The sequence below is a fragment of the Schistocerca serialis genome, chromosome 4 (genome assembly GCF_023864345.2).
Source record: "Schistocerca serialis cubense isolate TAMUIC-IGC-003099 chromosome 4, iqSchSeri2.2, whole genome shotgun sequence".
Lineage (NCBI taxonomy): Eukaryota > Metazoa > Arthropoda > Insecta > Orthoptera > Acrididae > Schistocerca > Schistocerca serialis.
Window position 1 is genome coordinate 125,463,258 of NC_064641.1, and position 20,856 is coordinate 125,484,113.

The window sequence follows — 20,856 nt, forward strand, 5'->3', positions numbered from 1 at the left end:
CCCCTAACGGACACAAACGAAAACGTAATGTACTTTGTGGATAGCCCTCGTATTACCACCTCTACGAGGGACAGTTAATCACATTCTTACATATTATAATAAACACCATAACTGAAACAATATAAAGGGGGCAGGCAGCAAACGACAGATTTGCATGACGTCCATTGCACACTTATATATGCAAATAATTAGTACTGTAGAGCAACCACACAAAGTAGGTAAAAGTAAAAAGCAATCTAAATTCTGCCTATAAGGAAGAGTTATGCAGTGGGTTACTTATTCAGAAATAGCATTTGAATGTTGTTTGTTTGTGAGTAGGAGAAAAGTCGACAGCTACATAACAGAACTTGACAGCTGCATGATCTTGGCCTTTCAAGACTGAAATTTAGGATTCTGCAATGTTGCTAATTGCATTTGTCGATGCCCCACGACTATAATGCAAATACAGTATTGATTGCTTCAGGAGGGAGATACTCAGGACTATGCAGGAACTCAATGGCTCCATTTGATTACTGCTTGAGAAGATAGACATATTTTTCACCAGCAGTGCAGGATTGTGCAGCCATGTTATGTACTTCGAGCAAGGAAATGGGATTGTTTGCAGGAAGACAAGCATCAGCACTGGCACTGTGACGATCTTTGTAGCAACAGGATCTGTGTGCTGCGTCGTCTTCCCTTGATGGTCTGCTGCATTGCTGCCCTTGGCATGACAGCAGAAAGAGGTGCTCTGAGGTGCAACAACAGCGGACACTGCAGCGGCGCCACATCACTTATAAAAGGAGTCCCACTTCTGCAGTTAGCATTATGGCGGACATACATTCTCAGCTCCTGATGTGATGGTGTGATGTCTTAGTAAAGAACAATTTGGGATTAGAGCACGATCCAATTCCACCCATCTGCTTTGACCCACAATGTCATATTTCGAGGAAGGCTGGGTCCACACAATGGGCCGACATTGACACCAGCAGTGTTTGTCCAATGTAAGGCTGGATGAAAGAGCATTGGAACCAACACTGGCCTTAATGTTGGTATGCCTCTGCTGTTGTCGGTTCTCTGACCAAACATGAAAGGACGTTGGGTAAATATCGATATGTTGAGGAAACATTGGCGCCAATGTTGTTTGTTTTCTGTCCTTGCCATTTTGAAACCAAGTTTGTTTGTTCATTCGTTTGCTTGTCTTTTTCGTCATATTTATTTCCAAGCCGAGTTTTTCATACTGAATCAGGAACAGCAGAGCAATATTATTCACGGTCAAAACCGCAAATGCACCAGCCTAGATCAGTGTGGCAGACTTTTCTACACTGGCTCTACTCGAATTCAACTGATTGTTGGCTCCAATGTGTGGGTGCTCTTCCATAAACATTGACCAATGTTGGCGCCATTGCTGGCACCAATGTGTGGATAAAGGATAAGCAGTATAACTTATATGAGTTACTAAGACAACCGCAACTAACGTTTAATAATAGCACGACCACATCCTTCAAGAAGGCGACCACTTGATAGACCATTATGACCAAAAAAACATAAAAAAGGCGAAATATATCAGTCAGCAAATGAAATGAAAGTCACGCGACAATTGCCGGAGTTAAGGGGTTCTGAGTGAGGACAAGCTAAAAAGACAACAATAAAAAGAGATAATTTCAAAACCACTACAAAAATCGAGTAATCACGTACATAAATCGGACGAAAACATACAGGAGACACACAACTGGAATTGAATTTCGCTTGGCCTACATAACAATACAGGACAGAGTAGCATGGAGAGCTGCATCAAACCAGTCTCAGGACTGAAAACCACAACAACAACAACTCCCCCCCCCCCTCCGCACACGAAACAATGACATAATCTAAATATGGGACACACGAATTTCTCAGAACAGACAGAAGAAAAAAATTAAACGTACTACTGGAATCGCTTATTTCGCTTGACCCAAATGAAGACAGCAATATCAGGACCCCACAATAACCATGAAAAGCAATATTAAAATTTTCATTAGGCCTTCATAACTCAGACACAGACACTGATATCGAAATCAGTCCCTGGAAATGAAAGCCACCAAAAACAAAGTTGAAAACCATCATTCGAAAGAGATTTCCCTTCCACAAACCAATTGCAATCTCATAATAAATGGAAAAGTTGATAATAACATACTTACGAACCACAGACAACTCCAAATTAAACAAGGCTGGCCACGAAAGATACTACACACACACTTAAGCTGGGTTTACACTAGTAAGTCGCTTGCAGAAGTTGTTGCTGCAAGTTATTGCTAGCCGCTTGCAGCTGAGTTTACACAGCAGCGTAAGATTAAGCAAGATTCTTCTGCAAGTTCTTTGGCAAGAAACTTGCGTCAACAACTTGCTGATACTGTTTACATATGCTTTCAGTACCACTACGAGTGTCAGCCGAAGTGTAAAATGACAAGTAGGCGGGTGAGATATGCTGCAGCTCTTGTAATTGTAATGCAAAACGCGAAAAAGAGAAGTATTTGGGTTAGAGAGTAGATAATGAGAAGATCGCAAAATGGTGCCTGTAATAACCTTTTGCAAGAGCTTAGTATCGAGAGCATGGATACTTTTGAAAACATTTGCAGAATGTCCTCAAATGATCTGGAGTATTTGTTGATGTTAATAGCGCCCGTCATATCAAAACGAGACACAAACTTTGGTACTGCTATTTCAGCAAAGGAACGTTTGCTAGTCACTCTATGATTTATAGCTACCGGTGAGCTACGAAAAAAATAGGCATTTCATTTATTTATTTGATACATACAACCAAAACAAGTTTGAATTTTGAAATCATTTTTTTGCAGGAGACTCATACAAGTCCCTAATGTACTTGTTTCATATTCCCGTCAGCATGATTTCTCTGATCATACCTGATGTATGTAGAGCCATTTTTAAAGTCTTGAAAAGGGAAAATTATTTGAAGGTATGTGAAAACACAACAATGAAATTAAATTTTTATTGAAATAAACTGCATGTTACAGGATGATATGCTTATAAAAATGTTTTTTTTTTCCTAATGCTCATAAAATGGAAAGTGGCAAGCTAAGTAAATAGAACATGTAATAATTACACTCGTCTTTTTCTAGACTCCTAAAACAACGAGTGAGTGGATGCAGGTGGCAAAGGGGTTGTGTCTTCAAGTTATGCTACTTTCTATGTACTTCTTTTATAGATGTGTCGAATATCGACGAGATTTCATTTAATGCGCTCATCTTCTTCACTCTGTCCTTAAAGTCTCGGTTATGCACGTTCCGTATTTCGGGATAGCTCTCCACGGCTTCAATAAAATGTTCTGTATCCTGCTTCATCCATTCCCGTTTCTGCTTCATTTTTGAAATTTGTTTGAATATAATACGTAAGACAGTTGCATAAAATTAAGTCACCACATTAAGTAAAATGTTAAATATGAGTGTTATGCAGACGACATACTTACTATAACTTGCGCTTCCTACTTGCAGGAAATAGAAATAAATCCTAAAAGCTGCAAGTTACTTGCAGATACTTCTTGCGTGGTGTTCATACTGGAAGCGGAAAACGCGCAGCAAGTCACTTCCGCAATAAATTGCTACGGTCGCAAGTCGACTTGGCGATATGTTTACACTCGCAAATCGCGCGGCAGGTTCCTCCGCGCAAGTAAATTGCTGCAATAACTTGCTAGTGTGAACCCAGCATTAGCGGGATTGGAGCACAGTCCGATTCCAACCATCTGCTTTCACATAGCCGGGCATAGAGTCAAGGCAGTATGGAATGTACTACTCTTATCTGTCGTCCGAACTAGGTTCGACTCAATGCCCAGATCCATAAAAGTCGTTGTTATTGGCAGGTTTGTCAGCCCTGTGTTCTAAATTTCGCTGCCTGTGTACCGTTAACTCACCCTCAAACTGAGTCATGTATTCTTCATATTACATGAGATATAAAATTTCGTTGCAAGTAATAACTCTGTATGAGGTATTCTTCACGTTATGTGAGATATAAAATTTCGTTGCATGTAATAATACTGTATGAGCTATACATGATTCCATTTGAAGATGGGTTAACTCTACACAAGGGACGAAATTTAGAGCACAGGACTGACAACTGTGGCAACAAAAATGGCTCTATCAAGCTCTCGGGTCGAACAGAATTCGGACGACAGACTGTGACAGCTGGCAGGGCAGTTGGGACGCACCCAGTCTTCCCGGAGGCGAGGACGAACTCGCGGTAGTTGGTGGCGACGCGCTTGGCCGTCGGGGCGTCGGAAGATGAGAAGAAGGCCAGCTGCATGATGGCGTCCTGGTTGTCCTTGAGCGCCGGTGCCAGCTCACGGTAGCGTGTCGCCTCGAAGGCGACGGCCATGTGCGGCGGCACCGGCGGCTTGTGGAAGCGCTCCATCTTGAGTGGGAACAGCCGCTCCAGTGCATCCATCTTGGTCCTCACCGTCGTCGGCGTCCACACTGCTGGCACCAACTCTGAGCGCGCGTACCGAGCTGCTGGGCTGTGGGTGTCCACAATGAGAACCTCCAGGGATGTGCAACGAGTCAAATACAAATACATGCAAATCGTAGAAACTTATTAACTTTATTAACAATAAACTATCACTCCATTGATTAATTCTATTCATACCTATACTAGCTAAATTTAATCACCGAAATCAGAAAGAAAGTAGCTACTTGAGTGGCATCACCAAAATTGCACGTGGAAACATCCAGACTCCTGAGGCGTCACTCGAGTGATGACATTTTTATCCATGCCACTAAAAGATTAAGTCGCTTTAACTTACAAGAGGACTGTGCCCATTCATCATCACCAATTTCGTACAAATTTATGGTACTGTATATACAGGGCTTCAGCAGAAATGAAAGTGACAGAAGTGGAAGTTCCTGATGGCCAAGCATTTAGAAAAAAGTAGCATTTTTCGCACGCATCAGGCACAGCATAAGCCATTTACGTTAGTACAGTTTCCAGGTAGCAGGTGCCTCAGTGGATAGAGTACAGGACGATAATTTGAAGGTCATGGTTCGAGTTCCTAAATGGAACCTTTTGCCGGCCGGTGTGGCCGTGCGGTTCTAGACGCTTCAGTCTGGAACCACGCGGCCGCTACGGTCGCAGGTTCGAATCCTGCCTCGGGCATGGATGTGTGTGATGTCCTTAGGTTAGTTAGGTTTAAGTAGTTCTAAGTTCTAGGGGACTGATAACCACAGATGTTAAGTCCCATAGTGCTCAGAGCGATTTGAACCATTTTTTGGAACCTTTTTTTTCCATTTGTACTTTATTTACACTACAAATATACTAATCGAGTTCCTATATGGTACCTTTTTTATTTTCCATTTTTACTTTATTCACACTACAAATATACAAAGATAATGCTTCATATATTGTAGTCAAAGTGATGAAACCTTATGTGCTGGAGAACAAATTTCTTTCGTTAACTGGTTCGTGGGGAAGACAAGCAAATCCACAATTATATTACATGATGAAGAGGATTGCGATTGTGCGGTAGTAAAGTGATTTTTAGCCAAATGCAAACAACTAGTGCAACCCTGCAATGCCTGTTTTTGTCGTCATCTAAAGAATTTGACCTAAAAACTTCAAAACTACCATTATCTCTTCGACAGGGAAAAGAAATCACACCCAAATAAGACTGTATCAAAATACATTCTTGTATATCACAAGCTATCCTCGCCAATATTTGGCGAAATGGTGACTTACTGCTAACTGTGTGATGAGAGTAAACCATCAATGAATGTAAACCAAGTTCGCTTTTCTACTGAAACTTTAAAACAACCATGTAACTGTACAAATGCGGTGTTTATAATGTGTGCAACACGTTCCCTCTTTTTACGATATATGTTACCCCAGAAAATCTAAATCATCAACTATAAAACCCCAGCAAATCTAAGTCATTAATTCTAAAATAATAAAACTATCTATTTTTATGTACGAAGTTATCATATACACTTTATAGTCCCTTCTTCAATATTTATTTGTGGTCCCCAGTTCTCCTTTGTCCTTTGTTTTCACGTCTTTTATCGTAATATTAATAGATACAATATACTGAGCATTATTTCGGTTTATTTGTAATGTAAGTAACTTAAAAATTGAAAATAAAAGCGTTTCCACATAGGGGCTGGCACATATCGCCAGCAGTAGGGCAACAGGGTTATCCTGTAACCTGTTATTGTGACGATATATTAGGGCCCGATTTCTGGTCATGAGACAATCTGTCCGTGACCGAGTTTCAGACGAGAAACCTGTGTTGGTTAGAACAACAACAATGCATCAATGTAACTGTAAAATAAGTGTAACACAATTAGGCCGTGTGTTAAAACAATGACAGTGGCTGTTCCATACGTACCTGATTATTCTGAAAGAACTGTGGACTATGTGGTGTTTTTTACTGCTCGTAGATGTTGAACATTAATCTATTGTAGCAGTATGTAGATGTTAGCCTGCAATCTATTAATGAGGCTTATCGAAAGTTAAACTACAGTGCACTGGCCATATAACTGTGTAATATTGGAGGTTGCGAACAGTGAAAGTAAAATACTGTGAAAAGCAACTGTGCATCTGTTGGCTACATCATTTACAGTAGACAGTAGTTGTCCTTCCACTCCCTATTTTTTCAGCCAGTACGTCGACACCGAGGACAACAAACAACGAAATAAAGAAGGCAAACCGTCACATTTGTTGTCCCAACACGAGGAATATTGTACATAGCCACAATAAACAAGGACTCACGAACTTTGAAGAGTGAAATCAGCAGTGGTTTACAGTTCAATGTGCAACAGCTAATCAGCACATGGGTTTCATGGCCACAGTATAACAGCAACCAATCAGCGAGTGGGTTCTATGGAAGCAGCCACTGAGTACAGAAGCAGCCAATCAGCATGCATGTGGACACTGCTGACAGGAGATAAACAAGACACATTGCCAAGAAAATTACAACTTGCCACAGCTGTGCAGATCCAGATTGGCGGCGTAAGTATAAACTGCCACCGGACCCCTAAAAACTGTTGCAACCTATCGAGGCCCACAAGACGAGATAGACAAGGGGGACATAGCTGCTTAAGGGCAAATTGAAGGCAAATTCATAATAGGAGGCGGCTTCACCTCGATTGTAGCTCTAGAGTAACCTCCAGAGTAGGCGCCAAACTGCAACAACTAGCACATGACAACCATTTCGAAACATGGGGTCTGGTCGAGCCAGCACATTTTCCAAAAAATGGAGGTACGCCAGATGTGTTAGACATAGCCCTCACTAGGAGGATCACAGGGTTTGTGGCCGCAAGGACAATCAACAGAATGTCCTCTGACCACAACCCAGTGATTCTAGAGGGTGATGTGGGAGAATGGGTAGCACTCCCATGGTACCAGACGTCTTACAAACCTACAGACCGGAAGCGATACTGAGAAACTGTCACCTCTGGTATCGCTTGCACTCCGCCACCTACTGCCAAAACAGTAGAACAAGCGCTAAAAGATCTGACAGGTGCCATTGCAGGCAGTGTAAGATGCCACTCCCCCACAAAGGGATGACCCGCCCCCGCAAGTACAACTCCAGGAACATTTGATAGCCCAAATCCAACACAAGAACAGAGTGGCAAAAGAGTGGAAGATCACCAGAAATCAGGCCACCAGGAGGCTGCTCAATCGTCTACAGAGAGAGCTGAAGGCAACACTCAATGAGCACAGCAACTAGCAGCGGCAAAATAGCCTCACAGCTCTCAAAGTAGACGATCACATACTTTAGCAAGCAACCAAGCAATACGTGCTAGGATGCCGCCACCGCATGGTGAGCGGGGTCTGGCCTACAGCCATGCTGAAGAGGCCAACGTCTTTGCTGACTCCTTTGAGAAGCAGTTTCAAGCGGCAGAACCCCAGAATTATGAACATGAAGAGGTAGTCCGTCGTCAACTGGCTGTCTTCCTCAATGCTGAGGAGGACCCAGAGGACGAAGCCCCACTTTTCGCCCCATAGAAAGTGGCAAAAGTAAATAGATCCCTCCCTACAAAGAAGGCGCCAGGAAACGACAGTGTCATCAACCAGCTAGTTAAAAGCCTTCCACCCTTGGCTATCGAACACTTCACGAACGTCTTCAACGAGATTACTCGTACCCACTAGTTCCCAGCTGATTGGAAACACGCAGAAGGGGTCGCAATTCCTGCAGCCTTACAGGCCGATTAGTCTCTTGCAAACTCTCAGCAAGATCTATGAGTGCCTCCTGCTAATACCAATAGAAGATCACATCACCAATGAGCAACTTCTGCTGGATTTCCCATTTGGATTACGACAAAAGCACTCAGCCCCACACCAGATCATGAGACTGGTGGAAGCACCCACCGAGGGCTTCAATCACAGAGACTACTGTGGGATAGAGCTACTTGATGTCACCAAAGCCTTTGATTCAGTATGGCATAAAGGGCTACTATACAAGTTATATACACAGGGGTTCCCTCAGAGCTTAGTCAGGTTAATCCAAAGCTATCTCATGAACATAACTGTCTCTGTCAAGGTAGAAACAGCCACCTCCACCAAAAGGTGTATTCTTGTTGGGGTGCCACAGGGATCAGTCCTGGGGCCTGTTTTGTACAGTCTGTACACTGCGGACATCCCACAGCCCCCCTGGTGCACACCGCACAGTATGCTGAAAACACAGCCTTTTACACTCGTGGGTTTTGGATGACACAGAAACCTGGGCCCGTCGTTGGTGCATCACCATCAACCCTGAAAAGACACAGGCTATGCTGATCACGTGGAGGCTCAGGAGATGCAGACCCCCTCAATGCCCCCCCCCCCCTCTTTCACCTACACTTATATGGATCCTGACTCCCCTGGCGCAGATCCACCAAGTATCTCAGCGTAACCGTGAACCTGAGACTAACGTGGAAGCCTCACATAGATGAGGTCCACAAGAAGGTCTGTACCAGAATGTCCATCCTATACTCAAGCCTCAACACAACCAGCTGGGGGTATGTGGCTAAGCAGCACCTGGACAAGCTCCAGAGGCTGCAGAACCATGCCCTCAGGAGGGCTCTGCAACTAACCCATGGGTTTCCAACAGACAACTTACCACCGCTGCTGAAATCCCCCTCCTCAAAGAAAGATTCCAAGATCTGGCAAGGGCTTTCTATGAGAGCTCTTCCTGATCTGGAAATAACCTCATACACTACCTAGGTCGGTATGGCATGTCCCATGATAACCGATAACACCCTATGATGATCTTCAATGAGTAAGGCAAAGAGAAAAATCCCAAAACCTCCAAGTCCTAATACCAATCCTTAATTCTTAAAATACCCAACATTTCGCCTACCTCAGACAAGTACAAGACACAACCAGAACACCATCGCAATATACAGACAGCCAAAACAATCCAAGATAATCTCTCTCCCTCTCTCTCTCTCTCTCTCTCTCTCTCTCTCTCTCTCTCTCTCACACACACACACACACACACACACACACACACACACAAGCATACAATGTGGAGTAAAAGCCAGCAGGCTACAGACTCCTCCATACACTTCCCCAAGGAGGGGAAAGTAAAAGGTGAGAGAGAGCAGATTCAGATGACAACTGTAACAATAGCAGCAGCAGAGCAGCGCAAGAAGAGTGAATGAGAATAAGTTAATTTCATAGCAAAAGCTGTTTTGTATTAAGTGATACATAATGAGCAGCCTTAACAAACAAGACAGTGTGACTGAGGACAAAGCTGTAGAAGTTAGGTTGTTAAATGAACAGAAGGACGTAAGTGTGACTGGTTCTGTGGATGATAGTAGTTATACATCAGATATGAATGTAACTTTGAAGAATGTGCACGAAAGTCCTATGTTAAAGAGTGAAATGGACGAAAACAGTACTGAAGTGGGCGAGATCGTTAAGGTTAAGTAGGAGGAATCTAGCAACGAAAGTCAGCAAGAGGAAACGTTTATGGCAGACGGAAATCTGGAGGCGACATTACGGCAAATTATGAGTAGTTTGAGTAGTCTGAGTAATGTGTGTATGAAAGAAGACTTTAATAGTATTAAAACTGACGTGGTTAACTTAAAAGATGAACTCAAGAAAGAAATTAAAAAGGAAATTAAGGTAATTAACACTAATCTTTCAGAATTAAATAAGAAATTTGATGCACTAGTTAAACATTGTGATAATACGAATGAGAAACTAACATTGAGTCGTAAATGTGTGGAAGAGAGAAATAAGCTTTGTGATGACAATAGTATGAAGGTGGAGGTTTCCGAGAAACAATGTGCTGAAAATAGGATTAAACTTGAGAACCAAATCGATGAGATTAAAAATGACTTAGGAACGGACATAGAAACCAAGTGTGCAGTATGGGTAGAGGAACAACTGGAAAAAGTAAATAACAATGTAGATTAAAAATTGGCTGAAATTGAGAAAAAGGTGGAAGAAGTACAAAATCTAAAGCATAAAGAAAGGGACAGTGGGTCTGATAATCATTTTGGTAAGCAAGATGATAGTTTTTCCAGGGGAAAGATTAATGAGGATTTGTTGTAGGAACAAGAACACATGGTAAGTAAAAAGGAAGTGGGTCTACGTGTAATAATAGCAAGTGTCCAAGGTATGCATGTTAAGAGTTTACTGGACAGTGGTAGTGAGTTCAATGGCATTTCACAGGCATTTTTTGAGTCTACTAAGAACACAGAGGGTATAGTATTGATGCATGTTTCGGGAATAATAATTGTAGGTGCTACTGGTAAGCTACAAAGACCATGAAACAAGGGGTACTATTAACCATGAAATTGGGAGGACAGCTGTTGGAGTGCAATTTCTTGGTGATTCAAAATCTCAGCACTGATGTAATATTTGGAACTAATTTTGTGTACAATTAGCAAGAAGGGGGTTCAACATTATGTGGTGGATTCATTATGTGGCGATAATGCTTACACCAGCTGTCTGTCTCATTTTTCATGTTTCCTGAGGCAGTCAAACTCTTTTTCCTATCCTATATGTAGCTTGTAAGTCAATCAGACACATTCTTTTTTTGACTGTCATGTGATTTTGTACAGTAGGATATATATATACACACACAGGGTGGTCCATTGATTGTGACCAGCCAAATATCTCACGAAATAAGCATCAAACGAAAAAACTACAAAGAACGAAACTCGTCTAGCTTGAAGGGGGAAACCAGATGGCGCTATGGTTGGCCCACTAGATGGCACTGCCATAGGTGAAACGGATACCAACTGCGTTTTTTTTAAAATAGGAATCCCCATTTTTATTACATATTCGTGTAGTATGTAAAGAAATATGAATATTTTATTTGGACCACTTTTTTCGCTTTGTGATAGATGGCGTTGTAATAGTCACAAACGTATAAGTACATGGTATCACGTAACATTCCGCCAGTGCGGATGGTATTTGCTTCGTGATACATTACCCGTGTTAAAATGGACCGTTTACTAATTGCAGAAAAGGTCGATATCGTGTTGATGTATGGCTATTGTGATCAAAATGCCCAACGGGCATGTGCTATGTATGCTGCGCGGTATCCTGGTCGACATCATCCAAGTGTCGGGACCGTTCGCCGGATAGTTATGTTATTTAAGGAAACAGGAAGTGTTCAGCCACATGTGAAACGTCAACCACAACCTGCAACAAATGATGATGCCCAAGTAGGTGTTTTAGCTGCTGACGCGGCTAATCTGCACATCAGTAGCAGACAAACTGCGCGAGAATCGGGAATCTCAAAAGCTTCGGTGTTGAGAATGTTACATCAACATCGATTGCACCCGTACCATATTTCTATGCACCAGGAACTGCATGGGGACGACTTTGATCGTCGTGTACAGTTCTGCTACTGGGCACAAGAGAAATTATGGGGCGATGACAGATTTTTTGCACACATTCTATTTAGCGACGAATCGTCATTCACCAACAGCGGTAACGTAAACCAGCAAAACATACACTATTGGGCAACGGAAAATCCACGATGGCTGCGACAAGTGGAACACCAGCGACCTTGGCGGGTTAATGTATGGTGCGGCATTATGGGAGGAAGGATAATTGGCCCCCATTTTACCGATGGCAATCTAAATGGTATGATGTATACTGATTTCCTACGTAATGTTCTACCGATGTTACTACAAGATATTTCACGGCATGACAGAATGGTGATGTATTTCCAACATGATGGATGTCCAGCACATAGCTCGTGTGCAGTTGAAGCGGTATTTCATGACAGACGGATTGGTCATCAAAGCACCATACCATGGCCCGCATGTTCACTGGATCTGACGTCCCCAGATTTCTTATTGTGGGGAAAGGTGAAGGATATTTGCAATCGTGATCCACCGACAATGCCTGACAACATGTGTCAGCGCATTGTCAATGCATGTGCAAACATTATGGAAGGTGAACTACTCACTGTTGAGAGGAAGGTCGTTACACGTATTGCCAAATGCATTGAGGTTGACGGACATCATTTTCAGCATTTATTACATTAATGTGATACTTACAGGTGATTACGCTGTAACAGCATGCGTTGTCAGGAATGAAAAGTTCACAAAGGTACATGTATCACATTGGAACAACTGAAATAAAATGTTCAAACGTACTTACGTTCTGTATTTTAATTTAAAAAACCTACCTGTTACCAACTGTTCATCTAAAATTGTGAGCCATATGTTTTTGACTATTACTATCACAAAGCGAAAAAAGTGGTCCAACTAAGACATTCATATTTCTTTACGTGCTACACGAATATGTAATAAAAAATGGGGGTTCCTGTTTAAGAAAAACGCAGATGATATCCGTTTGACCTATGGCAGCGCTATCTAGTGGGCCAATCATAGCGCCATCTGGTTTCCTCCTTGAACCAAGACAAGTTTCATCCTTTGTAGTTTTTTCGTTTGACACTTATTTCGTGAGTTATTTGGCGCGGTCACGATCTATATATATATATATATATATATATATATATATATATATATATATATATATATATATACAGGGTGTTTCAAAAATGACCGGTATATTTGAAACGGCAATAAAAACTAAACGAGCAGCGATAGAAATACACCGTTTGTTGCAATATGCTTGGGGCAACAGTACATTTTCAGGCGGACAAACTTTCGAAATTACAGTAGTTACAATTTTCAACAACAGATGGCGCTGCAAGTGATGTGAAAGATATAGAAGACAACGCAGTCTGTGGGTGCGCCATTCTGTACGTCGTCTTTCTGCTGTAAGCGTGTGCTGTTCACAACGTGCAAGTGTGCTGTAGACAACATGGTTTATTCCTTAGAACAGAGGATTTTTCTGGTGTTGGAATTCCACCGCCTAGAACACAGTGTCGTTGCAACAAGACGAAGTTTTCAACGGAAGTTTAATGTAACCAAAGGACCGAAAAGCGATACAATGAAGGATCTGTTTGAAAAATTTCAACGGACTGGGAACGTGACGGATGAACGTGCTGGAAAGGTAGGGCGACTGCGTCCGGCAACCACAGAGGGCAACGTGCAGCTAGTGCAGCAGGTGATCCAACAGCGGCCTCGGGTTTCCATTCGCCGTGTTGCAGCTGCGGTCCAAATGACGCCAACGTCCACGTATCGTCTCATGCGCCAGAGTTTACACCTCTATCCATACAAAATTCAAACGCGGCAACCCCTCAGCGCCGCTACCATTGCTGCACGAGAGACATTCGCTAACGATATAGTGCACAGGATTGATGACGGCGATATGCATGTGGGCAGCATTTGGTTTACTGACGAAGCTTATTTTTACCTGGACGGCTTCGTCAATAAACAGAACTGGCGCATATGGGGAATCGAAAAGCCCCATGTTGCAGTCCCATCGTCCCTGCATCCTCAAAAAGTACTGGTCTGGGCCGCCATTTCTTCTAAAGGAATCATTGGCCCATTTTTCAGATCCGAAACGATTACTGCATCACGCTATCTGGACATTCTTCGTGAATTTGTGGCGGTACAAACTGCCTTATACGACACTGCGAACACCTCGTGGTTTATGCAAGATGGTGCTCGGCCACATCGCACGGCCAACGTCTTTAATTTCCTGAATGAATATTTTGATGATCGTGTGATTGCTTTGGGCTATCCGAAACATACAGGAGGCGGCGTGGATTGGCCTCCCTATTCGCCAGACATGAACCCCTGTGACTTCTTTCTGTGGGGACACTTGAAAGACCAGGTGTACCGCCAGAATCCAGAAACAATTGAACAGCTGAAGCAGTACATCTCATCTGCATGTGAAGCCATTCCGCCAGACACGTTGTCAAAGGTTTCGGGTAATTTCATTCAGAGACTACGCCATATTATTGCTACGCATGGTGGATATGTGGAAAATATCGTACTATAGAGTTTTCCAGACCGCAGCGCCTACTGTTGTTGAAAATTGTAACTACTGTAATTTCGAAAGTTTGTCTGCCTGAAAATGTACTGTTGTCCCAAGCATATTGCAACAAACGGTGTATTTCTATCGCTGCTCGTTTAGTTTTTATTGCCGTTTCAAATATACCGGTCATTTTTGAAACACCCTGTATATATACACTCCTGGAAATTGAAATAAGAACACCGTGAATTCATTGTCCCAGGAAGGGGAAACTTTATTGACACATTCCTGGGGTCAGATACATCACATGATCACACTGACAGAACCACAGGCACATAGACACAGGCAACAGAGCATGCACAATGTCGGCACTAGTACAGTGTATATCCACCTTTCGCAGCAATGCAGGCTGCTATTCTCCCATGGAGACGATCGTAGAGATGCTGGATGTAGTCCTGTGGAACGGTTTGCCATGCCATTTCCAGCTGGCGCCTCAGTTGGACCAGCGTTCGTGCTGGACGTGCAGACCGCGTGAGACGACGCTTCATCCAGTCCCAAACATGCTCAATGGGGGACAGATCCGGAGATCTTGCTGGCCAGGGTAGTTGACTTACACCTTCTAGAGCACGTTGGGTGGCACGGGATACATGCGGACGTGCATTGTCCTGTTGGAACAGCAAGTTCCCTTGCCGGTCTAGGAATGGTAGAACGATGGGTTCGATGACGGTTTGGATGTACCGTGCACTATTCAGTGTCCCCTCGACGATCACCAGTGGTGTACGGCCAGTGTAGGAGATCGCTCCCCACACCATGATGCCGGGTGTTGGCCCTGTGTGCCTCGGTCGTATGCAGTCCTGATTGTGGCGCTCACCTGCACGGCGCCAAACACGCATACGACCATCATTGGCACCAAGGCAGAAGCGACTCTCATCGCTGAAGACGACACGTCTCCATTCGTCCCTCCATTCACGCCTGTCGCGACACCACTGGAGGCGGGCTGCACGATGTTGGGGCGTGAGCGGAAGACGGCCTAACGGTGTGCGGGACCGTAGCCCAGCTTCATGGAGACGGTTGTGAATGGTCCTCGCCGATACCCCAGGAGCAACAGTGTCCCTAATTTGCTGGGAAGTGGCGGTGCGGTCCCCTACGGCACTGCGTAGGATCCTATGGTCTTGGCGTGCATCCGTGCGTCGCTGCGGTCCGGTCCCAGGTCGACGGGCATGTGCACCTTCCGCCGACCACTGGCGACAACATCGATGTACTGTGGAGACCTCACGCCCCACGTGTTGAGCAATTCGGCGGTACGTCCACCCGGCCTCCCGCATGCCCACTATACGCCCTCGCTCAAAGTCCGTCAACTGCACATACGGTTCACGTCCACGCTGTCGGGGCATGCTACCAGTGTTAAAGACTGCGATGGAGCTCCGTATGCCACGGCAAACTGGCTGACACTGATGGCGGCGGTGCACAAATGCTGCGCAGCTAGCGCCATTCGACGGCCAACACCGCGGTTCCTGGTGTGTCCGCTGTGCCGTGCGTGTGATCATTGCTTGTACAGCCCTCTCGCAGTGTCTGGAGCAAGTATGGTGGGTCTGACACACCGGTGTCAATGTGTTCTTTTTTCCATTTCCAGGAGTGTATATTATGTTGTGTTAGTTATAAGCATGGGTTTTCTGGCTGTAGTGACTGATGGCACACAGAAAACTCCAACCAATTACGATCAGGCACTTTTGTTAAGTTTCTTTGATTACACAAAACACAAGAAAAAAACTACAGAAATTCACAACAAGCACATTGCAACCCAAGTTCACAACAAACCACGAGTCCCCAAAGACCGTTTACTCTGCACTTCATAGGTGGCAGTTACTCGCAGTTGATGGTCGCCACAGAGGACCCCGGCCCCCAGGAGTGCGGAGCACTGCTTGCTGGTTGATAGAGCCGTGTGTGAAGAGTCCATGCTGCCCGTGCAGGGTGGACTAGCGCTGGTATAGTCCGCCATCCAGTGGGGGGTGGGGTGGACTGGTCGACCAGCACGTGTGAACTGGACTGCCACAAAACACAAAAGATGTCAGTGTTGCAGTAGAGGGAGAGAGGGGGATGGAGATATTGAGCATCCCGTCAGTGCCGAATGTTGCAGCTATGCTAGCTGTATCCACCCCGTTTGGGATGGGGGCTGTGTGCAGGCTGGAGATGTGTGACGACGTGTGGGTGGACTCGCGTGAAGTGTCCCCTATGTAGAGGATGAAGATGGATGCCTCATGGACCTGCAAGGAAAGCTCATCACGTGGGCACTCAGAGGTGTTGACTGAGATGTGTATTTCGTTGACGGACATAGGGAGCACTAGGGGAGGTGGTGGGGAAAAATAACATACTTCAGGATAAACAATGGAACACTCTGTGGGGGCACTGGGTGCCGACACTTGTGATGGGGTAAGTCACATGCAACATGTGGTTGGGCCTGAGATTGTAGATTGTCACACACAGTGCCTCAGTGAAATGAGGGTAGAGTATAATCACACGCAACAACTGAGCTACCCACAGGTGTAGGCTCAGTGCACATATGATCATGGTGGGGTGCAGGGGAGTGGGTGATCTGTGTGAGATCGGAGTCATCACCTGACGGAGGAACACTTGACTCAAGAGGTTGTGGTACAGATTCCTCAATTATCCAGGTTGGTTTCATGCATTGAAGGGAAACTGTCCACCGATGGCCACTGACGAGAATGTCCATAGTATTGTCCATGCGAGCCACTAGTCGATGCGGGCCAGAGTAAGGTGGCTGCAATGCTGATCTGACTTTGTCATCCCGTAGCATAAACTTGCAAGAGTCCAGTGCCAAATGCTGAAAGACCCAATGACAGGTGCCTGGTCATAGAGGGGGTGTGCAGATTGCAGCTATGTGTGTCAGGACATGCTCAACTAGAGTGTGGAGGTCAGACAGGTCGACAATTTCTTCGTCGTTGACGAACTCTGTGGGGAGAACCAGGGTCTCGCCATACAGGACCTCCACAAGCGAAGCCAGGAGGTCTGTCATGTAAGCCATGCGTATTCCTAACATAACTGAGAGAAGGGCGTCGGAGGATGCACCACCGTGGCACATGAGGGCCACTTTCAGAGTCCTGTGCCACCGCTCAACCAGTCTGTTGCTCTTTGGGTGGTAAGCTGTAGTGCAGAATCTATCCACCCCACAGAGTACACAGAGTTTGCTGAACAGCAGAGATTCAAACTGCCTTCCCTGGTCGGTGGTGATGGATGTAGGGCAGCTGAATCGAGCTATCCAGGAGGATGCGCATGCTACAGAATCCCCTGTGATTTCCTGCAGTGGTATTGCCTCCACCCGGTCTGTAATGCGGTCAGTGACAGACAGGATATACCTGAAACCATCAGACATGGGTAATGGTCCTACGAGGTCCAAATGCACATCTCAGAAGCGGCCTTTCGGGATGTCGAATTTACCTAGATGAGGTTGTGTATGTCTGCCGACTTTTCTGTGCTGGCACTGTAAACAAGCATGAGCCCAAGAAGGACAATCCCTCTTCACACCTGGCCACACAAAGCATTCTATAAACAAGGCGCGTAGTAGCCTTAGCACCAGGATGTGAAAGGTTACGTAATGTAGTGAATACTTGGTGACGCAGCACAGCAGGAACAATAAGCCGGGTGGTGCCCACGGACGTATCGCACCACAGCGACCTAACCGAGCCCGGTAGGTTGCGGGAAACGATCTGGAGGGAAGTATCTGGGTCCTGTCGGAGGTTGTGCAATTTGGTATCATTGTCCTGTAAGCAGGCCAATTCATTGAAATTAATGGGGGATGAAATTGCATTGATATGTGATAGGTAGTTGGCCGTCACATTTTCTGAACCTCGGATGTAACAGATGTCTGTTGTGTATTGGCAAATTAAGTCCATCTGCCGAAATCTACGTGGGGAAAGTCAACAGCTGGGTTACGAATAGCCTTTTTGTGTTCTATATGTATGGGCAAAGACCAGTTACTGTCCGATGCAAAAACAATATCTACCCACAGAAGTTCCTCCACTGCGGCCTTAGTGAGGCGCAGTTTGTATGGCGGCAGTCAGTGCGCTTTATGACGCACTGGTGGCCCGTCTGTTGTGACAATTTTATGTGCCGTGCCATTTGTAATAGTGTTGAGGTGGGCTGACGAACTTGCTCCGGGGTCGTCAGGAACTAGAATCGGTAGCACGTGAGAGTCACTAACCTGATGTGCCAGGGAAGCTGTCTGTGTCGGCGGTGTCAAAGTTGCACGAGGTGTGTCTCCAGTGTCGGGGGGTGGCGTCGCCAGTGTTGGAAGGTGGTGGTGTTGTACGAGGCATCGTGCCTCGGCAAAGGCTTGCATAGCCAACGATATGGTGCAGTTCAGTTTGGCATTGCAAGTGTGGAGGTTGTTGGCTGCAGAGCGCTTGGACTGAAGATGTGTAATGGAAGTTTCGAGACTGTCCACCAGTGAAGGGCACTTGATGAGAGCCGTGTCGAAATCGTCGGGCTTGCGACCGCCCCCCCATGCAGACCTTCGATGACGCATCCCCCACTGCTACTGCATTGCCAGCATCTGGGGTCCCTCAACTGCCGACACGGATCTTTCCACATCATGCCTGCCTTCGGGCCTGCAGTTGGAACACATAGTGCCATTAGCTGCGCCGGCCCAAGCCCTCTTCGTGTGCTGCTTGCGGCCACCCCCCCCCCCCCACGCAGACCTTCGATGACGCATTGCCCACCGCTACTGCATTGCCAGCATCAGGGGCTCCCTCAACCATCGACACGGTTCTTTGCCTGCCTGTGCTACATCCATGTGTGCTACCTGGCAGATTTCCTAAGCTTCCTGCGTTGCTAAAGGATAGCCCTAAAACTTGGTTCACCCTGGTGGACCATCTACTGGATATCCACGGGATCTCAGATGATGACAAACGTTTCTTCTGCCTGGTGAGCCACCTCCACGACCATCCTGACCTAATCAGTGATATGCTACTCTCACTGCCAGCTTCGCCCAAGTATGTGACAGCAAAAACTTTGCTTATCAAATGCCTTTCTCACCCTCTGGCTGAGGCTATCCACCACATCATCCATAACGAGCACCTCTACAACCACACACCTTCGCAGCTCTGGCAGTGCCTATGTACACTGATTGATGATCAAGCACTACCCGATGCCACATTGTGGACTCTGTGGATGGTCAAACTTCTGTCAGACCTACAGCTTCCTGCTATTGCACATCGCTGACCCTCTCGAGGTCCACCTATGCATGGCTGATCGGGCCTACACAACCATTTGTCACTGACACCGCCTGTCACAGACGAAATCGCCTTCGCCTTCAGTTGGCACCCCTGCTTTGCTGATTCCATGTGCTGCCAGTGGAGGCTATCGTGTGCGCCTCAGCAGCTCAGCGACTGCTAGGGGCTTCCTCCTGATGGACTACAGGAGATACTACTTGCGCCCTCCCAACAGCAGCTGTCCTCACCTGAGCAGCAGCCCGAGTGTTCCCAAGCTACAACGCAGCTGGCTGCATCCTCCACAAACCCTGAAAAGCCTCACCTCCAACCTTACCCGCTTTGCAGGTACCATGCAACCTCGCAACTGCCGCAAGCCTTGTGCATACCCAAACGACCTTGGCAGGCGCATCTAGGTGCCCCATCCTGCCATGATCATCAATGGTGCCTACCTTCTGATGCCAAACCACTTACACCAATGGCGCAATGCCTCTACGTCATGGACTTGTTGTCTGGCAGGCACTTTCTCGTCGACACTGCCGCCAATGTCAGCGTTATCCCGGTCAAGCAACACTCTTTCCCCTGCTAACCTCTCACTGATTGCCACGAATCACTCTCATATTGCAGTCCTCAGCTCCATCAAGATGTCGCTTCATCTGTCCCCGGGTGCGACATTTCCTTGGACCTTCCACGTCGCCGACGTGGACGAACCTGTGATCAGGTTGGGCTTCCTACACCATTATGAGTTTTCACCAGACCTACAGGCTGCTACACTCTGCCATGAGTCTGGTTCTATCATTCTGTGCTTGAACAAGTGCAGCACGTCTCCTCTCTCTGCGTCCTTGGCCACACTTTCCACATGTGCTTCTCTGCTCGAAGATATTACGGCTCAGCTCTCTGATTTATCAGACGTCTACAACCAGATCGACGGACTATGCACTCATAACATGGAGCTACACTCCCGCTTTGATACTGCTTCAGCTGAACTGGCTCATGCACAGATTACCTTACGCTGCCTCTCTGCAGAGCTGCTCCTGTCAATGCAGCTTCCCTGTCCTACTGTGTCTTTGCTTTGCTTCGCTCCTGTATCAAGCTACACCTTTCCTGCTGTCGGTTCCACGTGGACGCAGCTGGACCTGCAGAACGCTCCTGTCCCCGCTTTGCATGTTCCTTTGCATCGTATGGCTGCCATGCCATGCCCACCATTGCTGTTTTCCACCGAGGCTCCACCCACGTTACTCCGACCCAGCTCGGACACTCATGTTCCTGCTTTCCATGGCTACCGCACCAAGTGCTCAGCTTTCACCTACTGCTGACACTTCATACAAGCCATCCT

At 45.9% G+C, this 20,856-nt stretch overlaps 1 protein-coding gene across 1 annotated transcript in view; it reads right to left on the minus strand.

Moving 5' to 3' along the window:
* The window catches only part of LOC126474317 (calphotin-like), an 81,005-nt gene extending 62,353 nt beyond the window's left edge, over window positions 1-18,652 (minus strand). The window contains exons 1-2 of the mRNA XM_050101783.1: window positions 18,515-18,652; window positions 4,178-4,506 (exon numbers count right to left, since the gene is read on the minus strand). Coding sequence (XP_049957740.1) covers window positions 4,178-4,506; window positions 18,515-18,652 — 467 coding nt within the window. The remainder of the gene's footprint in view (window positions 1-4,177; window positions 4,507-18,514) is intronic.
* Window positions 18,653-20,856: the final 2,204 nt, after the last annotated feature.